Source organism: Pongo abelii, chromosome 6 (genome assembly GCF_028885655.2).
Source record: "Pongo abelii isolate AG06213 chromosome 6, NHGRI_mPonAbe1-v2.0_pri, whole genome shotgun sequence".
NCBI classification, from domain to species: Eukaryota; Metazoa; Chordata; class Mammalia; order Primates; family Hominidae; genus Pongo; species Pongo abelii.
Genome location: NC_071991.2, coordinates 99,901,564 through 99,923,707, shown reverse-complemented (window position 1 = coordinate 99,923,707; position 22,144 = coordinate 99,901,564). Strand labels below are relative to the sequence as shown.

General features: G+C 42.1%; 1 protein-coding gene across 8 annotated transcripts in view; it reads left to right on the top strand.

Annotated features, from left to right (window-relative positions):
- The first annotated feature begins 13,778 nt into the window (after window positions 1-13,778).
- The window catches only part of NAPEPLD (N-acyl phosphatidylethanolamine phospholipase D), a 53,313-nt gene continuing 44,947 nt past the window's right edge, over window positions 13,779-22,144 (top strand). For 3 of the 8 annotated variants that reach the window (XM_054558863.2, XM_063725474.1, XM_009243083.4), the window contains exon 1: window positions 13,779-15,418. In XM_054558863.2, the coding sequence (XP_054414838.1) occupies window positions 15,216-15,418 (203 nt within the window). In that variant the 5' untranslated portion in view covers window positions 13,779-15,215. 8 annotated transcript variants of the gene reach the window in all.

Here is a 22,144-nt window from a genome sequence, read left to right as displayed (position 1 = left end):
GGGGGTCAGGGGTCAGGGACCCACTTGAGGAGGCAGTCTGCCCGTTCTCAGATCTCCAGCTGTGTGCTGGGGAACCACTGCTCTCCTCAAAGCTGTCAGACAGGGACATTTAAGTCTGCAGAGGTTACTGCTGTCTTTTTGTTTGTCCGTACCCTGCCCCGAGAGGTGGAGCCTACAGAGGCAGGCAGGCCTCCTTGAGCTGTGGTGGGCTCCACCCAGTTCAAGCTTCCTGGCTGCTTTGTTTACCTAAGCGAGCCTGGGCAATGGCGGGCGCCCCTCCGCCAGCCTCGCTGCCGCCTTGCTGTTTGATCTCAGACTGCTGTGCTAGCAATCAGCGAGACTCCGTGTGCGTAGGACCCTCTGAGCCAGGTGCAGGCTATAATCTCCTGGTGCACCGTTTCCTAAGCCCATTGGAAAAGCACAGTATTTGGGTGGGAGTGGCCCGATTTTCCAGGTGCCATGTCACCCCTGGAAAGGCAACTCCCTGACCCCTTGAGCTTCCCGAGTGAGGCAATGCCTCACCCTTCTTCGGCTCGCGCACGGTGCGCTCACCCACTGACCTGTGCCCACTGTCCGGCACTCCCTAGTGAGATGAACACGGTACCTCAGATGGAAATGCAGAAATCACCCGTCTTCTGCCGAAATTACTCTTAAGAAGCAAAGGAGTTTAATTTTTAGTTATTTTCTTGTGTCAGCTGTTTCCCACAGTTGCAAATACTATTCTCTAATGTGGAGACCTATACTGGTCTCCAATTTTTTTTTTTTTTTGAGACGGAGTTTCGCTCTTGTTGCCCAGGCTGGAGTGCAATGGTGGATCTCGGCTCAGTGCGACCTCTGCCTCCTGGGTTCAAGTGATTCTCCTGTCTCAGCCTCCCGAGTAGCTGGGATTACAGGCATGTGCCATCACGCCTGGCTAATTTTTGCATTTTTAGTAGAGATGGGGTTTCTCCATGTTGGTCAGGCTGGTCTCAAGCTCCTGACCTCAAGTGATCTGCCTGCCTTGGCCTCCCAAAGTGCTGGGATTACAGGCATGAGCCATCACGCCCAGCCTGAATGTATTATATTTTTCAAAATTGCTAAAAGAATAGGTTTTTAATGTCCTACCACAAAAAAAAAAAAATAATAAGTTGGTGAGGTGATGGGTAAGTTAATTAGCTTTTGAATCATTCTACAATGTACAGATAGAGCAAAACCTCACATTGTGCCCGAAAAATATATAGTTCCCAATTATTATTTGTCAAGTAAAAATAAATTAATGAAGAAAAGAGTTTTCTTACCTATTAGCTCTGCTTTATAAGAAGAAGAGAAAGTTTGGAAAACTTTTTCTTAAATATCCCTTTCCTTCAGGGAGAACACTAAAATCACTGATAATACAATCTTGTCCTGAGTCCTTGACTCTGTACTTTATCTTTTCTTTTTCTGCCCTGCCAGATACTAAGAGGTTGGGGGAAAAAGTGGCTTTACACAGGGGTCAATAAACTTTTTCTGTAAAGGGTTAGATAGTAAATATTTTAGGTAGTATGGGTCATAAGTCTCTGTTGCAACTACTCAGCTCTGCTGTTGTAGTGCAAAAGCCATCAATATGTAAATGAATGGGTGTGGTTGTGGGCCAACAAAACTGGGATTTTAAGTAATTTTCAGTTGTCACGATATATTATTTTTCTTTTTCTTTTTTCCCCCAATCATTTAAAACTATAAAGGCCATTCTTAGCTCACAGAACAAGACAACTGATGGCAAACTTAAAACTATGAAAACACATGGCAGGCTGGGCGTGGTGGCTCACGCCTGTAATCCCAGCACTTTGGGAGGCCCAGGCGGGTGGATCACGATGTCAGGAGTTCAAGAACAGCCTGGCTAACATGGTGAAACCCCATCTCTACTAAAAATACAAAAAAAAAAAAAAAAAAAAATTAGCCGGGCTTGGTGGCATGCGCCTGTAATCCCAGCTACTTGGGAGCTGAGGCAGGGGAACTGCTTGAACCAGGGAGGTGGAGGTTGCAGTCAGCCAAGATCGCACCACTGCACTCCAGCCTGGGTGACAGCGAGACTCCATCTCAAAAAAAAAAAAAAAAAAAAAGAATTTAGCTGCCCAAGATCTACTGCTATTTGGAGTTATCTATAGATTCTTAATGATCAGGAGAACAATCTTTAATTTGACTGGGAGTGAATGCAGTCTTTAGCTGTGTCAACCTGAAATAACGAAAAGGGTCAGAATCGCGTTCTAAAGAGTTTATTCAAGCGAAAAGCTGGTAATAGCCATTCCAGGACACGCCGACTCCAGAGAAATGGGGTCAGTGCTCTGAAGTTAAAATTAAGTTATTGCTTTTATAGGAAGAAGACAAAGAAATTTAATAGGATTACAGTTTCTATACAAAGCTGGTTTGGGAATTACAACACATTAATTCATTTGATTTCTTTTCCATACAGCTTGTTTTCTTTTCTTTATAGAGGATGTTCATTTTGTTTCCAATTTAAAAGAGTGTATTTAACATTTCATCTTAAGAAAATGAAATAGCCATTAAGTCTTCCTGTGGGAAAGGTAAGAGGGAGGCTAATCTATAATGAAGATCAACAATGGAGAGGGAAGAGGTTTTCCCTGACACTCTTCAGTCATTTACAACATTTTACAAAACAATACAGGTAAGGAAGAAGGTCTATAATTAGAGAAACAAAGTTTACAGCTGCCTAGTTACAGCTGTCTAGGATATAGCTGCTTTTCAGGCCCCATAATCACATTCTTTTAAGGCTCAAAATAATTTGGAGTTCCAACAACTTAGATTTCAAATTACTTATTTTCACAACTGAATTCTACAGGTGCCACTATAAATATAGACTAAATTAAAAATCCTCTAGAAATGAGTCCTCTAGTCCTCTGTGCTTCTAAAACTAGAGCTAGGAGAAAAAAGAACAGTGCTGATTACAGAACTTACCTTAAAACAATGCTAAAATTTAAGTACCACCTAATACTTTATTAAATGTTAAAATAATCCTATTTAATACAGTACTACTCTCCAAGAAAAAAGTTACATTGGCCACTGGTCACTTTTAGGGAATTGTGTATCTCTGTCCTTCTTGACAGAATTAATGAACAGCACAGGTAAGGAAGAAGGTCAATGATAGGTACAAAAAATAGCAAGTGAATATTTTAAATTGCTTCTTATTTAAAAATTAAGTAACAACTTAGAAGACAAATAGTTATTATTTTCTGAATGTCTGACTTCCTAGGGGTGGCATAAAAGGGAAGGACAAATAAAGCCCAGTGCAGCAGGCCAGGATCTAAAATTAAACCATGAGTAAAATGCTTAGGGTGCAATGTTCATTTTTTTTGTAAGGTGAAGCAAGGCAAGCTAGAGGTTCTGTCTGGAGTGATATAAATTATTATACTAAACAGCTTCTTTCCATTGTCTAGAAAAAAGCCAGCCAATTACACTTTAGAAGTCGTGTTGAGCTGAGATTCCCACATAATCCATAAAGTTGATGTAGTATTCCAGGAGTTAAGAAAGTATAAACGTTACTGTTTAATTAGTACAGCTTCAATTATACTGTCAGCGTTGTGTTAAAAGACATTCCTCCTGGACTTTTCTGGTGTACACAGAGATACGCTTTTCTAAAGCACCCGTTCTCAGTGAAAAACATCCTGTGAACATCTGTCTCTTTATAATGTCTGTATGATATGTATAGAAAATAGTGAGTGAATACTTTAGATTGCTTCTTATTTAAACATAACACGATATGTATAGAAAATAGTGAGTGAATACTTTAGATTGCTTCTTATTTAAATATAATACATAAGTGCAACACACTAGCGTAGGTAGTATCCTAGCTCAGAAAAAAACAGCTGTTAAAGACATTCCTTGATTGTACATCATGGAAACTTGAAAACTGATTATTAAGTGATATTGGGGAATTGATATTTTCTTAGGTTGAATGATACTGTGGTTATGAAGCAAATGTCCTCAGTCTTAGGAGAGACAGGCTGAATTATTTAGGGGCGAAGCATTTTGATGTCTGCAACTTATTCAAACAGTATTACAAAAAGGCATATCTATTACCTGTATATTTAGATTTTTTTCACAATAAAGAATGGGAGTGCCCTTTCCACAAGATGGCACAAAAAGATAAGAAGGAAGCTCCTGCCCCTCCTAAAGCCGAAGCCAAAGCAAAGGGTTTGAAGGCCAAGAAGGCAGTGTTGAAAGGTGTCCACAGGCACAAAAAGAAGATCTGTATGTCACCACCTTCCCACAGCCCAAGACACTGCAACTCTGGAGACAGCCCAAATATCCTCAGAATGTAGCAGGACGAGCCACAGACAAAACTCCTCAGACACCGAGTTAAAGAAGGAAGGGGTTTATTCGGCCAGGGGCGTCGGCAAGACTCCTGTCTCAAGAGCTGAGCTCCCTGAGTGAGCAATTCCTGTCCCTTTTAAGGGCTCACAACTCTAAGGGGGCACACGTGAGAGGGTCGTGATCGATTGATCAAGCAGGGGGTACGTGACTGGGGGCTGCATGCACTGGTAATTAGATAGGAAGAAAATAGGATAGGGATTTTCACAGTGCTTTTCTATACAATGTCTGTAATCTATAGATAACATAACCAATTAGGTCAGGGGTCGATCTTTAACTACCAGGCCCAGGGTGTGGTGCCTGGCTGTCTGCTTGTGGATTTCATTTCTGCCTTGTAGTTTTTACTTTTTCTTTCTTTGGAGGCAGAAATTGGGCATAAGACAATATGAGGGGTGGTCTCCTCCCTTATTCCCCCTCTTTGAGACTCTCACTTAATAGTGGGAGTTCTCACTTTCATTTTTACTATCTGTGTCTTCTTGCAAGACAGATAGATAATGATTCATATAGTACATTTGTGCTGAAGCATTTTGGTGAACTAAGGTAGCAATGAAGCTTTTTATCATTTGAAGAAGTACAGGTAGCAAACAAGGGAGCAGTAAGCAGGTTGCTATTACTATTATAACTCTTATTATAAGAGTTTTAATCCTCCTAGAGCTGGGAACTATTTTCTAAACATGGCCCCGGTATCAAATCCATGCCACACTTGCATGGGTACATGTGCCAGTTTTGTCACATCTCTAACTATGTCTTTAACTACTTGCCCTTGATTATCTATGTGTAGGCAGCAATTAGTAAGGTTAAATTTCCTACAGACCTCTTCTTCAGCTGCTAGCAAGTAGTCGAGAGCTAATCTATTTTGATAGATAGCATTTCTCATCTGAGTTTCTTGCTGGGCCAGAATAGTCAAGGCTCTGCCGGTTTTATTAGTGATTATTTTTAAGACAGCTTATAACCGTATGATTCGGTTGATCATGTAAATGGGAGTCCGGTATCCTCACGAGCCATCTGGTGCCTAAGTAGCAGGCCTCTAACATTGTATGATTCTCTCAGGGGGTTACTTATCATTTTTTCAATTTCCTATAGCTATGCTTCTCTTTTCATGGGAAGCATAGACAGGGAAGCCTAGAAGTTCACCTGTTTTTATGGGCAGTAAGAAGAAAGATGGTTTAATAGTGCCAATAATACAACTACCTGCCTACTGGTTAGGTAATTTGGCAGAAGCTCTATGCATACATATGCAGTATAATCCAGTGGGGGCTATCCAGTCCCAGTGGGACTCCAGGTGGGTCCACATGGTCTGCAACTTTGGGAATTTACTAAATGGATTTCTCACTGTGTGATTTGAACTCCACCAAGTGACTATTTTTGTGATACCATTACACAGTTTCTGTCTCAGACAACTGTCATCCTACGGGGTGAGTGAATTCTTTTCCTTCTCTAGCTATGCAATATTGTCCAATAATCAAGGCTTTTAGGACCTAGAAATTATCAGGGTGATTCTTTTGAGCCAGGAATTCATCAGGAACTGGGTCTGTAGGTACTAATTCTCGGCCTTCCTATGGCCATTGATCGCCTATTACAGTTCCTCCACATACATAACATGAAGTGACATTGAGAGACTGGGCTACATGCTCGGCTAATTGCAAAAACAAATTTCTTGTTTTTCTTGGAATTTCTGGTACTGGCATTTAGTTCATCACAGAAAGTTTGAAACACTGGCTCAGGAGAGCGTTCGTAAACTTCTCAAACCAAGATATTTACTCGAGGATCCAGTCCGGCCCCGTCAATTCCTAAGGTCACATGCTCCTTTTTTTTCCAGCGAGGATCAAGGGGATTGGTTATTACTAGCTCTAAGGGGTTACATTATCCCTTAGCAGAGGAAGGGCCATTTTTTCCTTTCTGAAGGTGGACTGGATCCTTTTCATTTTTTTTTTTTTTTTATCCAAGTGGCCTAAATGACACAAGACCAGTATTTACATTTATTTCTACACAGTCCTTATTTATGACAGATGTACTTATTTTCTGCCATATAGCCTCTTTTCTAATTAACAGAACCACACCTTATTCTTAACTTATTACTATTAATGACAGCACAGGCATCAAATTTCAAGGTGACTTGTTTGGGCACCCCTTTTTCTTCCGTTTTGGCTAACACTTTACTCATATCGTTTATGAGCCTCCACCAGTCCTCAGTCCTTAATCTTATTTTAAAAACTGTGGTCGTAGGAGGCTCAGATGGGTCATAACACACATCAGGTTGGTCATTTCCTGGGCTACACACCTTGTATAGAATAACATTATACAAACAAGTTCTTTTTAGAGTTCCAGTACACTTATAAAAATCATAAAATAATAGGACTGTAGCAACCTTTTGTCCTACCTAAGTGACTTGATGTGTACACTGGGAACAGCCCTCAGTCTGAGGAAAGTCAGTTGAAGTCCTTACTGTAAAAGTCCAAATTTTAAGGAAAATGAGTATCGCAATGAGTTTTCTCATGCTTCGGCCGTGCGTGGACTAGTCAGCTTGCGGGTGTGACTGCAGCAGGGCTTGTCGTCTTCTTCAGAGTCACTTTGCAGGGGTTGGCGAAGCTGCTCCCGTCCATGTACCTCTCACAGTCTACTGATGTTTAAGGATGGTCTCAGAGGTTGGGTCCACTAGAATAAACTAAGTCCAACACCTCTACACATTTATGTTCAACTGGGCTCTCTGATACTGGGAGCAAGGTGGTGGGGTTTAGGGTGTTGCAAACCTCAATGGTTATGTGGGGATTTTCATATAGCAAGCTTTGGTACTTGGTTAATCTAGCATTTGTTAACCAATGATGTCCTTTGGTAGTCATTAAAGTTACCACAGCATGGGGGGGCCTTTATATTCAGGTTTTGCTTAAGGGTTAGTGTATCTGCTTCTTGTGCTAACAGGGCCATTGCTGCTAGGGTCCTTAGACCTGGGGGCCAGTCTTTGGAAACCTTGTCTAGTTGTTTTGAGAGATGGGCCACTGGCCTTGGCCAGGGCCCTACAGTCTGGGTTAAAACTCCAACTGCCATTTTTTCTCTTTTTGACACATAGAGTGTAAAGAGTTTTGTCAGGTCAGGTCGCCCCAGGGCTGGGGCCGACATGAGTTTTTCTTTTAACTCATGAAAAGCTCGTTGCTGTTGGCTCCAATAGATGTAGTTTATCTAATCTACATTTTTATTAACTGTCACCTACCAAAATATTGACTCAAATCCTGCAGCTATTTGATTTCAAGCTTTAAATTGATCTCGTATTCCTCATGGGACTCCAATTGCGTCTAAATAGACATGAGAGTCGAAAGACCGAAAAGGGGCTTCTCTCACTTTATGATGTCTTATTTTTTTTCCTTCTGGTTGATGAAATGCCAGGGTGAAAGGGATAGCCAATTGGACTAAAGTACAACTGCCACTCCAGTTATTCGGCAGAGTGCCCAGTAAAGGTCCACCACAATACCACCACACATCCACTCGGGGATGAACAAGGGCTGACTGATTGATAAGCTCTTGAAAATTCTTAAGCTCACTGCATCCTTTCAGGTCTCCAAGGAATGCTAAGTTTCCTCCCTGTCATGAGAGACACGAAGTGAACTTAGTGTTGGGAGACGGAGGCTGGATGGCCCTCGGGGGCTGACCCATAGGGCGCTGGACTTTGGGATATAGCAGAGAGAGCTTGGCACAACTTATTACTCCAGGCTGTAGAATCCTGGAAAACAGCTACCATGCAGCCCACACCTGGCCGACTGCAGGACCACCTTAGTGGAAAGGGGACAATTTGGGCCTCTGGCCCTGCCATGTGCACAAGCATAACAATTGCTTTTGTTTAACGTGCAGATGGAATATTTGATCCATTTTAACCAGGCATTTGCATCTTGGTACCCTGTCTTAATTGCTAAAGTTTGTTTTAAGTCTTTAACTTCTATCATCCTCTAGTAAAATAAATGTATGGTTTTAGGAAATAACAAAACCGGTTGAGGCAGTCCATTCTTGCTCTTTAGTGGTCCACAGAACGTTGGACCAACTATGGCATGAAAGCTCTACATCGGGGGGCAAGACTCCTTGTTGGCACTGGGGTCTTTATCTATATCTCCCCGGATTAAATGGTCCTAGTTTACTAATGCCCAGCCTGAGGAGAGTCAGGAGGGACAGAAGTGCTTTTCTGAAGTAGAAAGCTGTCTTTGACTTGGCAAGTCCTCACAGGCCACGCTTCCACTCAAATGGAGTAGGCAAGTTCCCAAGACCAATCCTGTCAAGCTATTCAAACCAAGTCAAAACCAAAACCAAAGTGCCGATAAACGCATGCCGTGGGTGATCAGGCCACACTTCCACTCAAATGGAGTGGGCAAGTTCCTAAGACCAGTCCTGTCAACCAATTCAAACAAAGTCAAAAACCAAAACCAAAACCAAAGTGCCGATAAAGGCATGCCATGGGTGATCAGGCTAAGCTTCCACTCAGAGTGGACAAGTTCCCAAGACCAGTTCCCAAGGCAAGCATTAAATGCAATAGTTTGAGGTGAAATCAACTTGGTTATGTTAATAACTAGATGGTCAGCAATAGAATGAGGAAAGAAGAAAGGGTAATAGATAGATGAAAAGAGTTAAATTTTTCTTAGCTTTAGTTTGGTAGGATTTTCCCCTGGGACTATGGCCTAGGACTCTGGAGGGGGTGGTGCTTTCTTGACTCAGGTGTGATGAGTCCATCCTTTTTTTTTTTTTTTTTTTTTTTTGCTGTACGAACAGCAGTCTTAGTGGTTAGCAGCACAAGGTAGGGTCCTTCCTAGGCTGGCTCCAGTTTTTCTTCTTTCCACTCTTTGATGATAATGTGATCTTCAAGCTGGTGCTAGTTTACCAGAAATTCTAGGGGTGGTACATGTGCTAAAAGACTTTTAGTTTTTCTTTTTTTGTGAGAAAGGAAAGTGGAAGATAAACCAAGTATATAATTTTTAAGAAATTGACCTTTTGCTTTAAATATGGGGCCCTTGGCAGTGGACTTTATAGTCCTTAGTGCCTTTTTACTGAGAAATTTCCTTTAGCACCTATTTTTATTAGTTTTTAAACCAAAGAAAGCCAAATACCATTTTACATTTAACAATGCTGCTCATATGATTTTTATACCAGATAAGCTAAATTTTATCTTTATATTAGTGTGTTATTAATGTTAAACCTAATTTTAATAAAACCTTGTAGACATATTTATTTAATTTTTAATGTTTGACTACAAGGTAAGATTTTATAGACTCTTTAACCTTCTGTAATTTTTGCTAAAGAGCAGGTTGGTGCTTTAAGAAAAACCTGTTATGCTTTTAATTTAATGTCCAGTTCACAGAAAAACTGGATGATACTTCTTTAACTTTAGCTAATATGTTTACACACATCATTTTCTTTACAATTAACATTTTAAAACTTGCTTAAACCTTCAAAACAATAATTTTTTAAAACTTTTTAATGCAGGTAAAAATGTACATTCTTAGGCCTCCTTATAATCCTTTTACCAAAGGTACATTGTACTTTTCTTATACATCTTGCACATAAACTGTTTTCTTTTTTTTTTTTCAATAGTTTTACATTCAGGAGGCCTAGTTACTTTTAAATTATACAAAATTTTTTGCATAAATTCTTTTTTATAACATTTTTCTTTTTCATGACTTTCGCAGATAATTCTTCGACATGCCTCAACTTTCTGACTTATTACAGATATTTATTTCTTTAAACAACCAGTTAATTTATTTCAGGACAAGAATTTACCACATAATACTTTTTTTATATAAATTCAGCCCCCCCCTTTTTTTCCTTTTTTTTTTCTTTAGGATACTTCTGAACTGGTGAGGTGCGATCACAATGAGATTTCCCCTAAAAGTTATTTATTTTTTTTTTTTTACCTTTTTTGTTTGTTTGTTAGCAAAGCAGTTGCCGCTACAGATTGAATGCATTTGGGCCATCCACGGGTTACTGGGTCAAGGATTTTTGATAGGATGACCTCAGTGCTTTTGGGATACGCCCTTGTTTACACTGACAACAAAGTGGTATTGGAGTGTTATAGGGTTACAGAGAATACCTTCAATTATTAATTATAGGTTTTAAATTTACCTTGGCTTTTAAAGGAATAGGGTACACTTTTTTTTTCTTAACTACTTGTGTATCTCTCTCTTTGACTTTTCCTTTTGCCTCTGTCTCTTCTCTCTCTGCCTCTCTCTTTCTCTCTCTCCTTAACTCCCTCTTTGTCTGTCTCTTTCTCTCTCCCTTTGTCTCTTTTCCTCTCTGTCTGTTTCCTTTCTCTCTCTCTCTGCTGTTCTTTCCCTGCCTCTGCCAGCCCCTTATGCTGCTGTTCTCTCAACCACTGTGTGTTGGGGGCGGGGGGTCTAAAACAAGCTGTAACCAAGTATCTATGTATGGAAACTGGTCTGGGTTCCCTGGCTTACAGGTTACCTTGTGCCATACCTTTGAAACAAGGGACTTGTCCAGGCTTCCTTCTAATGGCCAGCCTACCTCTAATGCTGGCCAGCCTATCTTACACGAAGTTTTAAGTTTTCCTAGTGTCATAGTACTCCATAGTCTCCTTTAAATTTTTTTTGAAAATTTTCAACATAGTTCCTAGTAGGGTGGGCTTATTTGTGCCTGACCTATGCTTCTTGGAGACAAAACACCACACACACCACATGCACACCAGAAAACAAAGAACAGGTAAAAAGGGCACACACACACACACTTTTGCAGTTTGCACCAAACCAAAATCAAAACCAAAATCAGAGTATCCAGAAATCCAAGCCAGGTCAAAACCAAAACCAAAGTATCAAGCAATCCAAGTCAAGTCAAAAAGAAAAACCAAAGTGTGGGTACAGGCACACCATGGGTGATCAGGTGACGTGTCCACTCAAATGGAATAGGCAAGTTCCCAAGACCAATCCTGTCAAGCTATTCGAACCAAGTCAAAACCAAAACCAAAGTGCCAATAAAGGCATGCCGTGGGTGATCAGGCCACACTTCCACTCAAAGGGAGTGGGCAAGTTCCTAAGACCGGTTCTATCAAGCAATTCAAACCAAGTCAAAAACCAAAACCAAAACCAAAGTGCTGATAAAGGCACGCCGTGGGTGACCAGGCTACGCTTCCACTCAGAGTGGACAAGTTCCCAAGACCACTCCTGTCAAGCAATTCAAACCAAGTCAAAACCAAAACCAAAACCAAAACCAAAGTGCCGATAAAGACACGCCATGGGTGATCAGGCCACGCTTCCACTCTAATGGAACGGGCAAGTCTCAAAGACTAGTCTTACCAAGTTTTAGATGTCCAGACTCCAAGTGCCCATTCCTTCCCAGTGTTCAGCCACTGCGTTGATCCTCCACAGGGGCGTGCCACACACTGCTCTGGCAAGGCATCCTACCGGGGCAAATGCCTACCCGGGAGCACTCTCAGGATCCGTGTTGCTTGGGCCGGTCGGAGTCCCCTGCAGGGATGTTCCACAGGACAGGCTTATGCTAAGGGGCTGCCTCGACCATCTGCCAATCACCTTGCTTCCCAGTCAGGGAACCAAGAAATGTAGCAGGACGAGCCGCAGACAAAACTCCTCAGACACCGAGTTAAAGAAGGGGTTTATTCGGCCGGGGGCATTGGCAAGACTCCTGTCTCAAGAGCTGAGCTCCCCGAGTGAGCAATTCCTGTCCCCTTTTAAGGGCTCACAACTCTAAGGTGGTGCACGTGAGAGGGTCATGATCGATTGAGCAAGCAGGGGGTACGTGACTCGGGGCTGCATTCACCGGTAATTAGATCAGAACAAAACAGGATAGGGATTTTCACAGTGCTTTTCTATACAATGTCTGTAATCTATAGATAACATAACCAATTAGGGCAGGGGTTGATCTTTAACTACCAGGCCCAGGGTGTGGTGCCGAGCTGTCCGCTTGTGGATTTCATTTCTACCTTTTAGTTTTTACTTTTTCTTTCTTTGGAGGCAGAAATTGGGCATAAGACAATATGAGGAGTGGTCTCCTCCCTTAAGAAGAGCGTCCCCAGGAGAAACAAGCTTGACCACTATGCTATCACCAAGTTTCCTCTGACCACTGAGTCCGCCATGAAGAAGATAGAAGACAACAACACACTTGTGTTCATTGTGGATGTTAAGGCCATCAAGCACCAGATCAAACAGGCTGTGAAGAAGCTCTATGACACCGATGTGGCCAAAGTCAATGCCCTGATTAGGCCTGATGGAGGAAGAAGGCATAAGCTCCACTGGCTCCTGATTACAATGCTTTGGCTATTGCCAACAAAATTGGGATCAACTTTGTTGCTGACCCAACAAAACTGGGATATTGCCAACAAAATTGGGATCATCTAAACTGAGTCCAGCTGGCTAATTCTAAATACATGTATCTTTTCACCAGGTACATGCCTCTTTGTCAACTTCTGGTTGGGCTGGGGAGGCCATTCACAGGTATTGCGGTTGTGTAATAGGGCCTGGGCAAGACTCCTGTTCCACTTATCCTTTTGGAACACTCACTCTGCCACTCCACCATGCTTGATCACTCCAGAGATCTTTATGACCAGAGCTAGTTGTCCTAAGAAAACCAGAACTTGTCTCCATGGTAGAGGTAAGAAAACAAGAAGCTGCCAGTTGGCGGTGGCTCACGCCTATCACTTTGGGAGGCCCAGGCGGGCAAATCACTTGAGGCCAGGAGTTCGAGACCAGCCTGGCCAACATGGTGAAACCCCATCTCCACTAAAAAGACAAAAATTAGCCGGGCATGGTGGTGGGCACCTGTAGTCCCAGCTACTCAGGAGGCTGAGGCAGGAAAATCTGGGAGGCATAGGTTACAGTGAGCTGAGATCTGGCCACTGCACTCCAGCCTGGGTGACAGAGCGAGACTCTGTCTCAAGAAAAAAGAAAAAAGAGGCTTTACAAGAACCCCTTCTTTTATCCCTGGAAGAGGCCGTGTGTGAAACCAATGCCCACAGTTTGAAGGGCATTAGCATTCATCTCAGGGGAGTGTAGGTTGGCTGGCTTTCAGGTAGCACTTTGACCTCACACACCCACCTACTATGTCCAACTGGTCTGTCTGCTTCCCTCAGCCCTTACCCAATAAAGGATAAGGACTTAAAACAAAAAAGAGCGGGAGTGAGGGGAACAAAGGGCATCTTTTTTTTTGAGACAGCGTCTTGCTCTGTCCACCAGGCTGGAGTGCAGTGGTGCCATCTTTGCTCACTGCAACCTCCATCTCTGGGGTTTAAGCGGTTCTCCTGCCTCAGCCTCCCTAGTAGCTGGGATTACAGGTGCGCTCCCCTATGCCTAGTTAGTTTTTGTATTTTTACTTGAGACAGGGTTTCACCATGTTTGCCAGCCTGGTCTCGAACTCCTGACATCAGGTGATCCTCCCGCCTTGGCCTCCCAAAGTGCTGGGGTTACAGGCGTGAGCCACCACGCCCAGCCTTTTTTTTTTTTTTTTTTTTGGGGAAATGGGGTCTTCTCTGTTGCCCAGGCTGGAGCGTAGCGGCATGATCACAGCTCACTGCGGCCTTGATCTCCCAGGCTCAATCCATCCTCCCACCTCAGCCTCTGGAGTAGCTGGGACCACAAGTGTGGGCCATCAAGGCTGGCTTTTTTTTTTTTTTTTAATTATTATTTGTAGAGATGAAGTCTCGCTATGTTGCCCAAGTTGGTCTCCAACTCCTGGGCTCGAAGGATTCTCCTGCCTTGCCCTCCCAAAGTGCCAGAATTACTTCTCCGTTGCTTAGTCAAGAACACTATGAAGAACTTTTGAGTAGTAACTTCAACTTACCCTTTGGGTTTGTATGTATGCTGTTACTTTTTTTTTCTTCTGTTACACAAAGGTATTATTCACCTTGTGCAGTTTCAGCTCCACCCAGGCGCCAGCAGCTCTTAATTACCCTTAAGTTCAGCAGCCACTCTAAGCTAGCCTGAGGAGATAAAGTCCACACTTGACATACAGTTCTTTACATTCTTGCAATGTCACACAGGCACATTCACTTTCAAAATGCAGAATAGTTTGGTTTGCATTTTTCTGCCAGTCTTATCTGCATTTAGAACGTGTGGCGGTGGTTTCTTTTTTGCCAAGATAACCCCAGAGACCGGCCTTTTTTTTTTTTTGACCCCAGCACACCCCAGGAGGACTTTTATAATCTTTTTGCCCAAGCACCCATTGTTGAATTTTACTTCGATCTGCCTGTACTATACTTCTTGAAACAACTAATTTCATCCAGCAGTTTAAAAAGCAAATCCAGTAAGAAACTCAGAATCACAATTGTATGCTCTTTCGTAGTTATCCTAGCGTTAAAAAAGATGCAAATTTAGATAAGAACCGTGTGTACCAGGAGGCTGTGATATCATTTTAAAAGTAAATGATCACACAGTGAACAACGCCGTGCTCCCATTACTATTCAATACCTACTGTACAACATTTCAAATTACAGTTTAGTTTCTTCACCACCAGGATCCTAGCGCCTTGGGCCGTTAAGTATTCAAATGCTTCTCGACTGTGATTGAAGTTGGCTGTGAGAGTTCGTCAATGGGTCTGCAGTATCCCATTTAGTTTTAGCAACTGTGGCTGGTGTCCAGGAATGTGTTCATGCCATCTGAAAGTAAGCCTCTGGCTTAGGACAGCGGGGGGAACCAATTTGATCTTAAGAGGGTCCCCGCACAGTGTTTGAGTCGCGAGGCGGGCCGGGGCAGGCCTGGAAAAGGCTGCCTGCTCCCAGGCGCTTCCTTTACCAAGATGGCTTCGGCGCCCCGGCCCACAGGGGCGGCCATCTTGGTAAGGGCTGGAGAGGCAGCCTGAAGGAGGCCGCCGCTGGCCCTGCTGTCAGATTCGAAGGTCATAATAAGGGAGTGACCCGGCGACGACTCGCCCCAACGATGGCGAGGCGGCGAGCGCTGAAGCGCTGCCTGCAACTGCTGGCATCCTCGGCGGAGCCGGCGCGGCGGGCTCGGGATCGGAAGAACCCGGGCGCCTACCGCGGACGCCCCTCCCGCTACGCGGCGGCGCTTTGCGCGGGGACTCTATGGCCGGAAGCCGCGGAACAGAGGCGGCGCGCGCTCCCGGCCACCCCAAGCGCGAGGTGAGTCCGCGCCCCTGCGCTCGCACCCCGCCCCTCTGGCCGCGAGCCCGCGGCCCGGGATCCCGAGTGCCCGGAGCTCCGTGGTTTCTGTGGGACCTCGCGGGAGGAGGTTTTCTCCCGCCTGCTGTGCTCTGTGGCGTCTCTGCTGCTCCTCCACCGTCTCTGGGCGGAGCAATCCACACTGCCGAGCCTGGGGTGGTTTGGGATTCTTCGGCAAAGTGCAGCGGGCTGAGAGTGGGTTTCCCGGTCCCCGAGCCCTCCCTCTTCGCGGAGATGCCGCACTTGTGAGCGACAGGGCTTCATTTGAATTTTCGCACCTCGCGAGTTGCGGAGCCTGCATCTCTGAAGCTGCCTGGGTGAAGAGCCACAGCATTATTTTTTTTCTCTTTGGGAGAGTAGCTGTCTGGGATCTGTTTGAGATCCTGTCTTCCCTGCAAATTACCAGGTTGCATCTTCACTGATAGGAATACATGTGGGTTTATCTTCTTTTGGTTGCGTGTAAATGAATGGGTCGACAACTTCCTCGGAGCAACTTACTGTTGCTTCATCTATAGTATTTATCCTCTAAAAATCCATTCCGGGTTTCTCCCCTTTTATTTTGGAATAAGTGTACTTATTTAACTATGGAATGGAAATGAAGAGCAAAAAAAAAAAAATGGGGCTAGCTGGGGAGGGGTGGTGGAAGGCTGTGCTTTCTTGAGTTTTCTGTTCTGTGGTTGTTTGCTTCTTATAAATTGGGTATTATTGTGGGCTTTTCAGAACACGTATTCAGATGGGTTTTTGTTGTTGTTTTGTGTTTGTTTGTTTCAAGCTAGAACTCGATATGGTCCTGGTAGTTGATGTAGATACTCTTCCATGGGTTCTGGGATCACATGCATTCATTATACCTCAGTTAAACCTGGAAAATAGTAAGGGAGTGAGTAAAGTTTAACAGCCTTTTAAAAAGTCATTCCGTTCTTGTCTTTGCCTTTACTGTACGTTGTTATATATACATGTTATAATATGACTGACTCACCTGGTTGGCTTTGGCTTAGCATGAAATGTTTGCTACTTGATAATTCTGATTAATTTGTCCAGGAAGTCATTCCTGAGATGCAGTTTTTCAGACTGAGAAATAATTTCCATGTTTGTTAAAAAATGGAAATCTCTAACATTTCCATTTCTATTTTCAGTTACATTGGTTATGAATTAGCCGCAGACAAGGACATCGTTTAGAAAGAAGTTATGTAATCTTTAAAAAGAAAAGATTACCTATATCCCACAATAGTGTGATTTTTGTTGCAAGAAAATACTGGGTCTGTTAAAGAAGAAATTTAGGGTAAAAGTACTTATTTAAAATAATAATTTAAGAGAGAGATTGAGGGGTTAAATTTGTTTCAAGTCAACTGAAAATATAGTCAGGATTTTCAGAGATTTTATTTTGTTAACATTCTGCAGGCTTTCCTGCTACAAGAATTATGGTAAGTCTCCAAGAGATAAAAATACTTAGTATATTTCTCATACCCTTATTTTCACTCAGAATTCCAAATTATATTGTAGAAATTCTATGTTGCACAATTCTAATTTTAAAATTAGTCCAGTTATAACTATATGAAGAACATTTTAGCATAAGCATTCCATCACAGGGTTTTGGTTATACTTTAGTTGATACAGTCATCCTTGTGTTTGTTCGAAAGGGGTATTACGTTACTTTGAGTATTTGTGAGTTTGGTAAACTGAGGGGATTTTTATGAACATTTAGTCTGTGTTTGGAAAAGCAGTATTTGCCTTTAATTTTGTTGTTTTTGCTTTTTCTTTGTAGTGATGGATAGCTGTGGATATAGTGAGTTTTTCCATTGCTTTCTACGCTTTGTAAATAAGAATATAGCTATAGCTGGAGGACTGTTGATCTGGGCTTTTTACGTTGAAATGCATACACATAAAAAGTGTTTTCATTGAAGTATTATTAGGGAAATGAACTGTATGTATAATTAATCGTTAAAGAGCACTTTTATTCTGGAGGCCAGTGAGGGCATGCATAAAACTGGCATTAAAATATCACCCATGTGATTTCCAGCATAAGGTTCAAGTAATATTTCATTCTAACGCCTATACTACTGAATAATTCTGTCTACAATTTACAGTGCTTTGCTTGATTTGTCTTTTGAATTTATTAACCATTTATTGTGTATTTTAGTATTTTACTAACACACTTTGGAGACAGATTACATATGAACTCATATATCCCCAGGGGCAGTTTTATGTTAGAGATACAGTCTTCTGCCACCTCAGCTGGTTAAATAATGTATTATAACTTTATTATTTACAGAGCTCTTTCAAGTATTTTAAATATATGTATATATAGAGAGAGAATTTGATTTTATAGACATAAATCTATGAGCCTTGTTCCACAGATGAGGAAAATAGGACGCCAAGAGCCTGGGAGAGTCTGGTGATTTGGCCAAGGTCCCTTAGCTCAGCAGCCCCAGCCTTCAGCAGAATATATACACTGAAGACTCTTGTTACAGCAGGGTTCCAATGAAGCGAAAGTGGAAGGGTGTGGATCAGCAAGCGTTGGTCAGCAACACACTCACAGATTGCACCCCTGCCTTTGGGTAACAGGTTGTGAATGGCCAGTGCTGTTGGCTCTGGAGGCACAGGTCTGGCATATAGATGGATCAGCATAATTCAGAATCTTGATTGAAAAACAACTCAGTTTGTGCCTGCTACCTGGAACAATCCATTTTTCCCCTTGAAGGTGCAGACTCTTGTGTTTATCTAATTTGGGCACCTTCCCAGATTAAGGGACAGTAATATATTGATTTAACACTGAATGCCTGTAGGCTTCTGCGTGATTTTGTAATCTCTCTCAATTACAAGAATGGATAGAGAAACACCAAGCTTTCTCATTGTCACTAGCACTGTTGAACTGGTCACATCTTTTTTTTTTTTGGAGACGGAGTCTCGCTCTGTCACCCAAGCTGGCATGCGGTGGGGCAATCTTGGCTGACTGCAACCTCTGCCTCCTGTGTTCAAGCGATTCTCATGCCTCAGCCTCCTGAGTAGTTGGGATTACAGGCATGTGCCACCACGCCCAGCTAAAACTGGTCATATCTTAATAGGACACCCGGATGACAGCAGTCATTAGTTTTGAAAGTTGTTATTTTCTGTATTTTGAAGGTCCTTCAATTACAAAGATGTTCAAGTTACTGTGTTTGTTCCTTCGGTTTGTTTAGAGAGCTCATGAAAAGCTCTCTAAGGAGGTACTCAGAGGCAGTTCTCAGAGGGGCTTGTGTTTTGGAGTGGGCATGATTGGACACTTGGAGTTTGGGGTGGAGAGAAAAAAACGTGGGCAGAGGTCTGAGGACAGAAAGTTAAGGCCATGTTTATGGGTCCTTTGGAATTGAAGCCACTAAGGAATGTTTTTAATTTTGTTTTCTCTTGAATTTACAGTCGGCCAATAGTCTTAAGAACCCTTAACTACGTAACAAGTAACTGCTCCTTGTTCCATAGGACAGAAACCCAATTCTTAGGAAGTAAAAGCATAGTATGGTGGACAGAACCCCGTACTTTTTTCCTGACATGACCGTTGGTCGACCGTGTGATCTGGAATGGATGTTTACCTTTCTGGACTTCATTCTTATCAGCTGTAAAATGAGGATAGTGTTCTAGCTTTGAACTTCTCAAACTATCTGTGGTGAAATTATTTTTTGCCAGTCTGTCACTGACGTTACTAGAAAAATGATCCTGCACTTGGATGTCAGCAGGGTCTGACATCCAGCAACATTTTGATGCTGTGCAAGTTTGTAAGCACTTGCCCTCTGTTCATCTCATTGAGGACAGGTGGCAGTTTGTGGGCCATCAGTGGCTTCCAGACCCCACTCTGGGTGGCCCATCCTGGATGACCCATAGGACCCACCAGCTCATAATGGTTCTTCCAGTCCCCAGAAGAGTAACATGTGAGTTTATGGTCACAGATTCACAATAAAGAGTAGGATTAAAGGGAAAAAATGTTTATTTTCTCTCTTCCAGCATTTATTCACTTAATTTGTTCAGTTATTTTATTTGTGGCTACTTTACTCCTCTATTCTGTGCCTTCTCTCATTTTTTTTCCAAAGTGGGAATGACATAATATTTTTTCCAGATTAGGAATCCCATCTTTTTTCCATATTATGAAAACAATAAATGTTCTTTTAAAAATGCAGGAAAATTACTTTTGTAAATAATTTTTAATCCAAATAAAAATGTATAAAGAAAAAAGTGAAAATCACCTATCCCACCACTTAGACATCACTGTTATCATTCCCCTTTCCCAGGCATTTTTACAAATACATACAAACATATATCAACACATATATTTTTAATGGGACTTTTTTTTAAAACAAAAATGAGATTTTTACAAAAAATACTGTTTTATAACCTCTCCCACCCACTTCGCAAAATAACATGGACCGCTTCCCATGTCAGTAAATACGGATTTCCATCACTTTGTCCTCCATATTTTGTTACATGGCTGTTTCCTGCACATCTTAGTGTTGATGTGATAAGAATAATTTATGTCAATCATTGTTTAAATGCTTCCTCTCTTATCTAACATGAGGCCTTACCTCATATCCACTCCAAAGTGATAAGAATTTCTGTGAACTTTATGAAGTGTTAAAACTCTGGAAGGATGAGGGGAATAATTCTGAAAAGTGTGTCTCCTACTTGAGCCCTCATATACCATATGATGAGAATGTCGTCTTCACTATGTTTAACAAGTGTTTACTGTGCTCCTAAAATGTACCCATGCCTGTGCTAGATCTGAGGTGAGTTGCATGTCAGATGAGTCTGTGTGAGACAGGACCCTCGGGCCCCTGAGAGTGTGTGGTGTCATGGCAGGAATTCCCTGCCCAGTGTCCCTGAGGAGCAGCAGTGCCCACAGCCCAGGGTGTTCCCTGTGGAGTTGGGGAGCTTAAGCTGCAGGCCCTCATTTGCATTGCCTCTGTCTAATAAATTTTTATCTTTGCATTCAAAAAAAAAAAAAAAGAAAAGCTCTCTAAACTAAGCTGTCTATATATTCTGAACATATATGTGTGTGTGTGTGCATGTGTGTGTGTTTTCCAGAACGTTGTGGTATTTTGTGGTTAAAGTAGCCAATGAAAGCTTAAAGAGTTTCTGGACTCAAATTCATTTTTTTTTTTTAAACTTGAAGCCAAACTAAGTAAAATACCCCACATAAAGTAAAATGTGTCATTTATCTTCCTATGCTGATTGTATGCCACTTCGGTTCCAAGTGTTTTTAAGCATAATTAGGGTGACAGCATGGCTGATACATAGTCCAGGCTCCATCATCAGCCAGAGCTAGATCCTTGGAATGTCATGTAACTCTCTGGCCTGACTTGCTTTACCTATTAGGTAAAAGGGTCACACAAGTGATGACTTCTGTCATGGAATGTTCAAGTTGGAAGGGACCTTAGAGGGAATGCACCTGGTCCAATCTCTTTAATGTGCAGATTTTTAATTTCTGCTGTCACAAGAGTTTAGCCTGTCATGATTACCTCAAAATTGAAACATCGAAATTAGGCTTTTCCACCATTTCACAGATATGAAATACTTTACAATTCTTGGCTGAAAGTTGATTTTCTTTCTCAATCTTTCCTCATATAGTGTCTCACTTTTATGTGTAGACTAAATGCCCATTGTATATAAATGTACATGTGCTGTTTGGAGCCTGTTTTTTAGCTGGGTGAATGCTAATACTGGTGCACATATTGAATATCATCAGAATGAAGAATTTGATCTAATAAACTTTTTTGGTATTCTTAGCAACATTGTCTTAGTTAAGCCTGATTATGTATAGCATGATAATTTTTTTTCTTTTGCTTAGCCACCCGAATACCTTCACATCTTACTTTATAATCTTCATCTTCAATTTAGTTTAAACTGCACACATTTATAAATTTTGTTGAAGATATGACTATGCATTTATATGGTCACCTGAGGCATAGAATGATCAACCCTCCAGGTTTTCCCAGAACCAAGGGAGTTCCCAAGATGCAGGAATTTTTTTTTTTTTTTTTTTGAGACAGAGTCTCGCTGTGTTGCCCAGGCTGGTGTGCAGTGGTGCAATCTCAGCCTACTGCAACCTCCACCTTCAGGTTCAAGCAGTTCTTGTGCCACAGCCTCCTGAGTAGCTGGGACTACAGGCGTGCACTACCATGCCTGGCTAATTTTTGGATTTTTAGTAGAGAGAGAGTTTTGCCATGTTGGCCAAGCTGGTCTTGAACTCCTGGCCTCAAATGATCTGCTTGCTTCAGCCTCTGAAAGTGCTGGGATTACAGGTGTGAGCCACCACGCCTGGCCTAAGATGCAGGACTTTAAATGTTAACACTGGGAAATCCTGTGGCAAACCAGATACGTTGATCCTGCTACCTGACAGTTTCTCTTTATGGGACTTGACTAGCCATTCTCCCCAGCTTGAAAGATAACATGTTAGGTGGTTTTATGCTGGATAAACTGAGACAACTTTTGAAAGCAAAGGAAATGTCTTCAAGGTACCATGTGTGTTTTGTTTATGTGACTAAAATATAGAACCAATTATTTGTTGATGGTTCTTTTCAGTGTAACTGTAAATTAGAAAAATTGAGTAATAAAAGTTACAGCATTTGAAACCTTCATGTAAAATTAAAGGGGCAATTATATTTATAAGAGAACTAGTATTTATTGAGCATCTCCCAAATACCTTTTACTTTGAAAAAGGGAAGA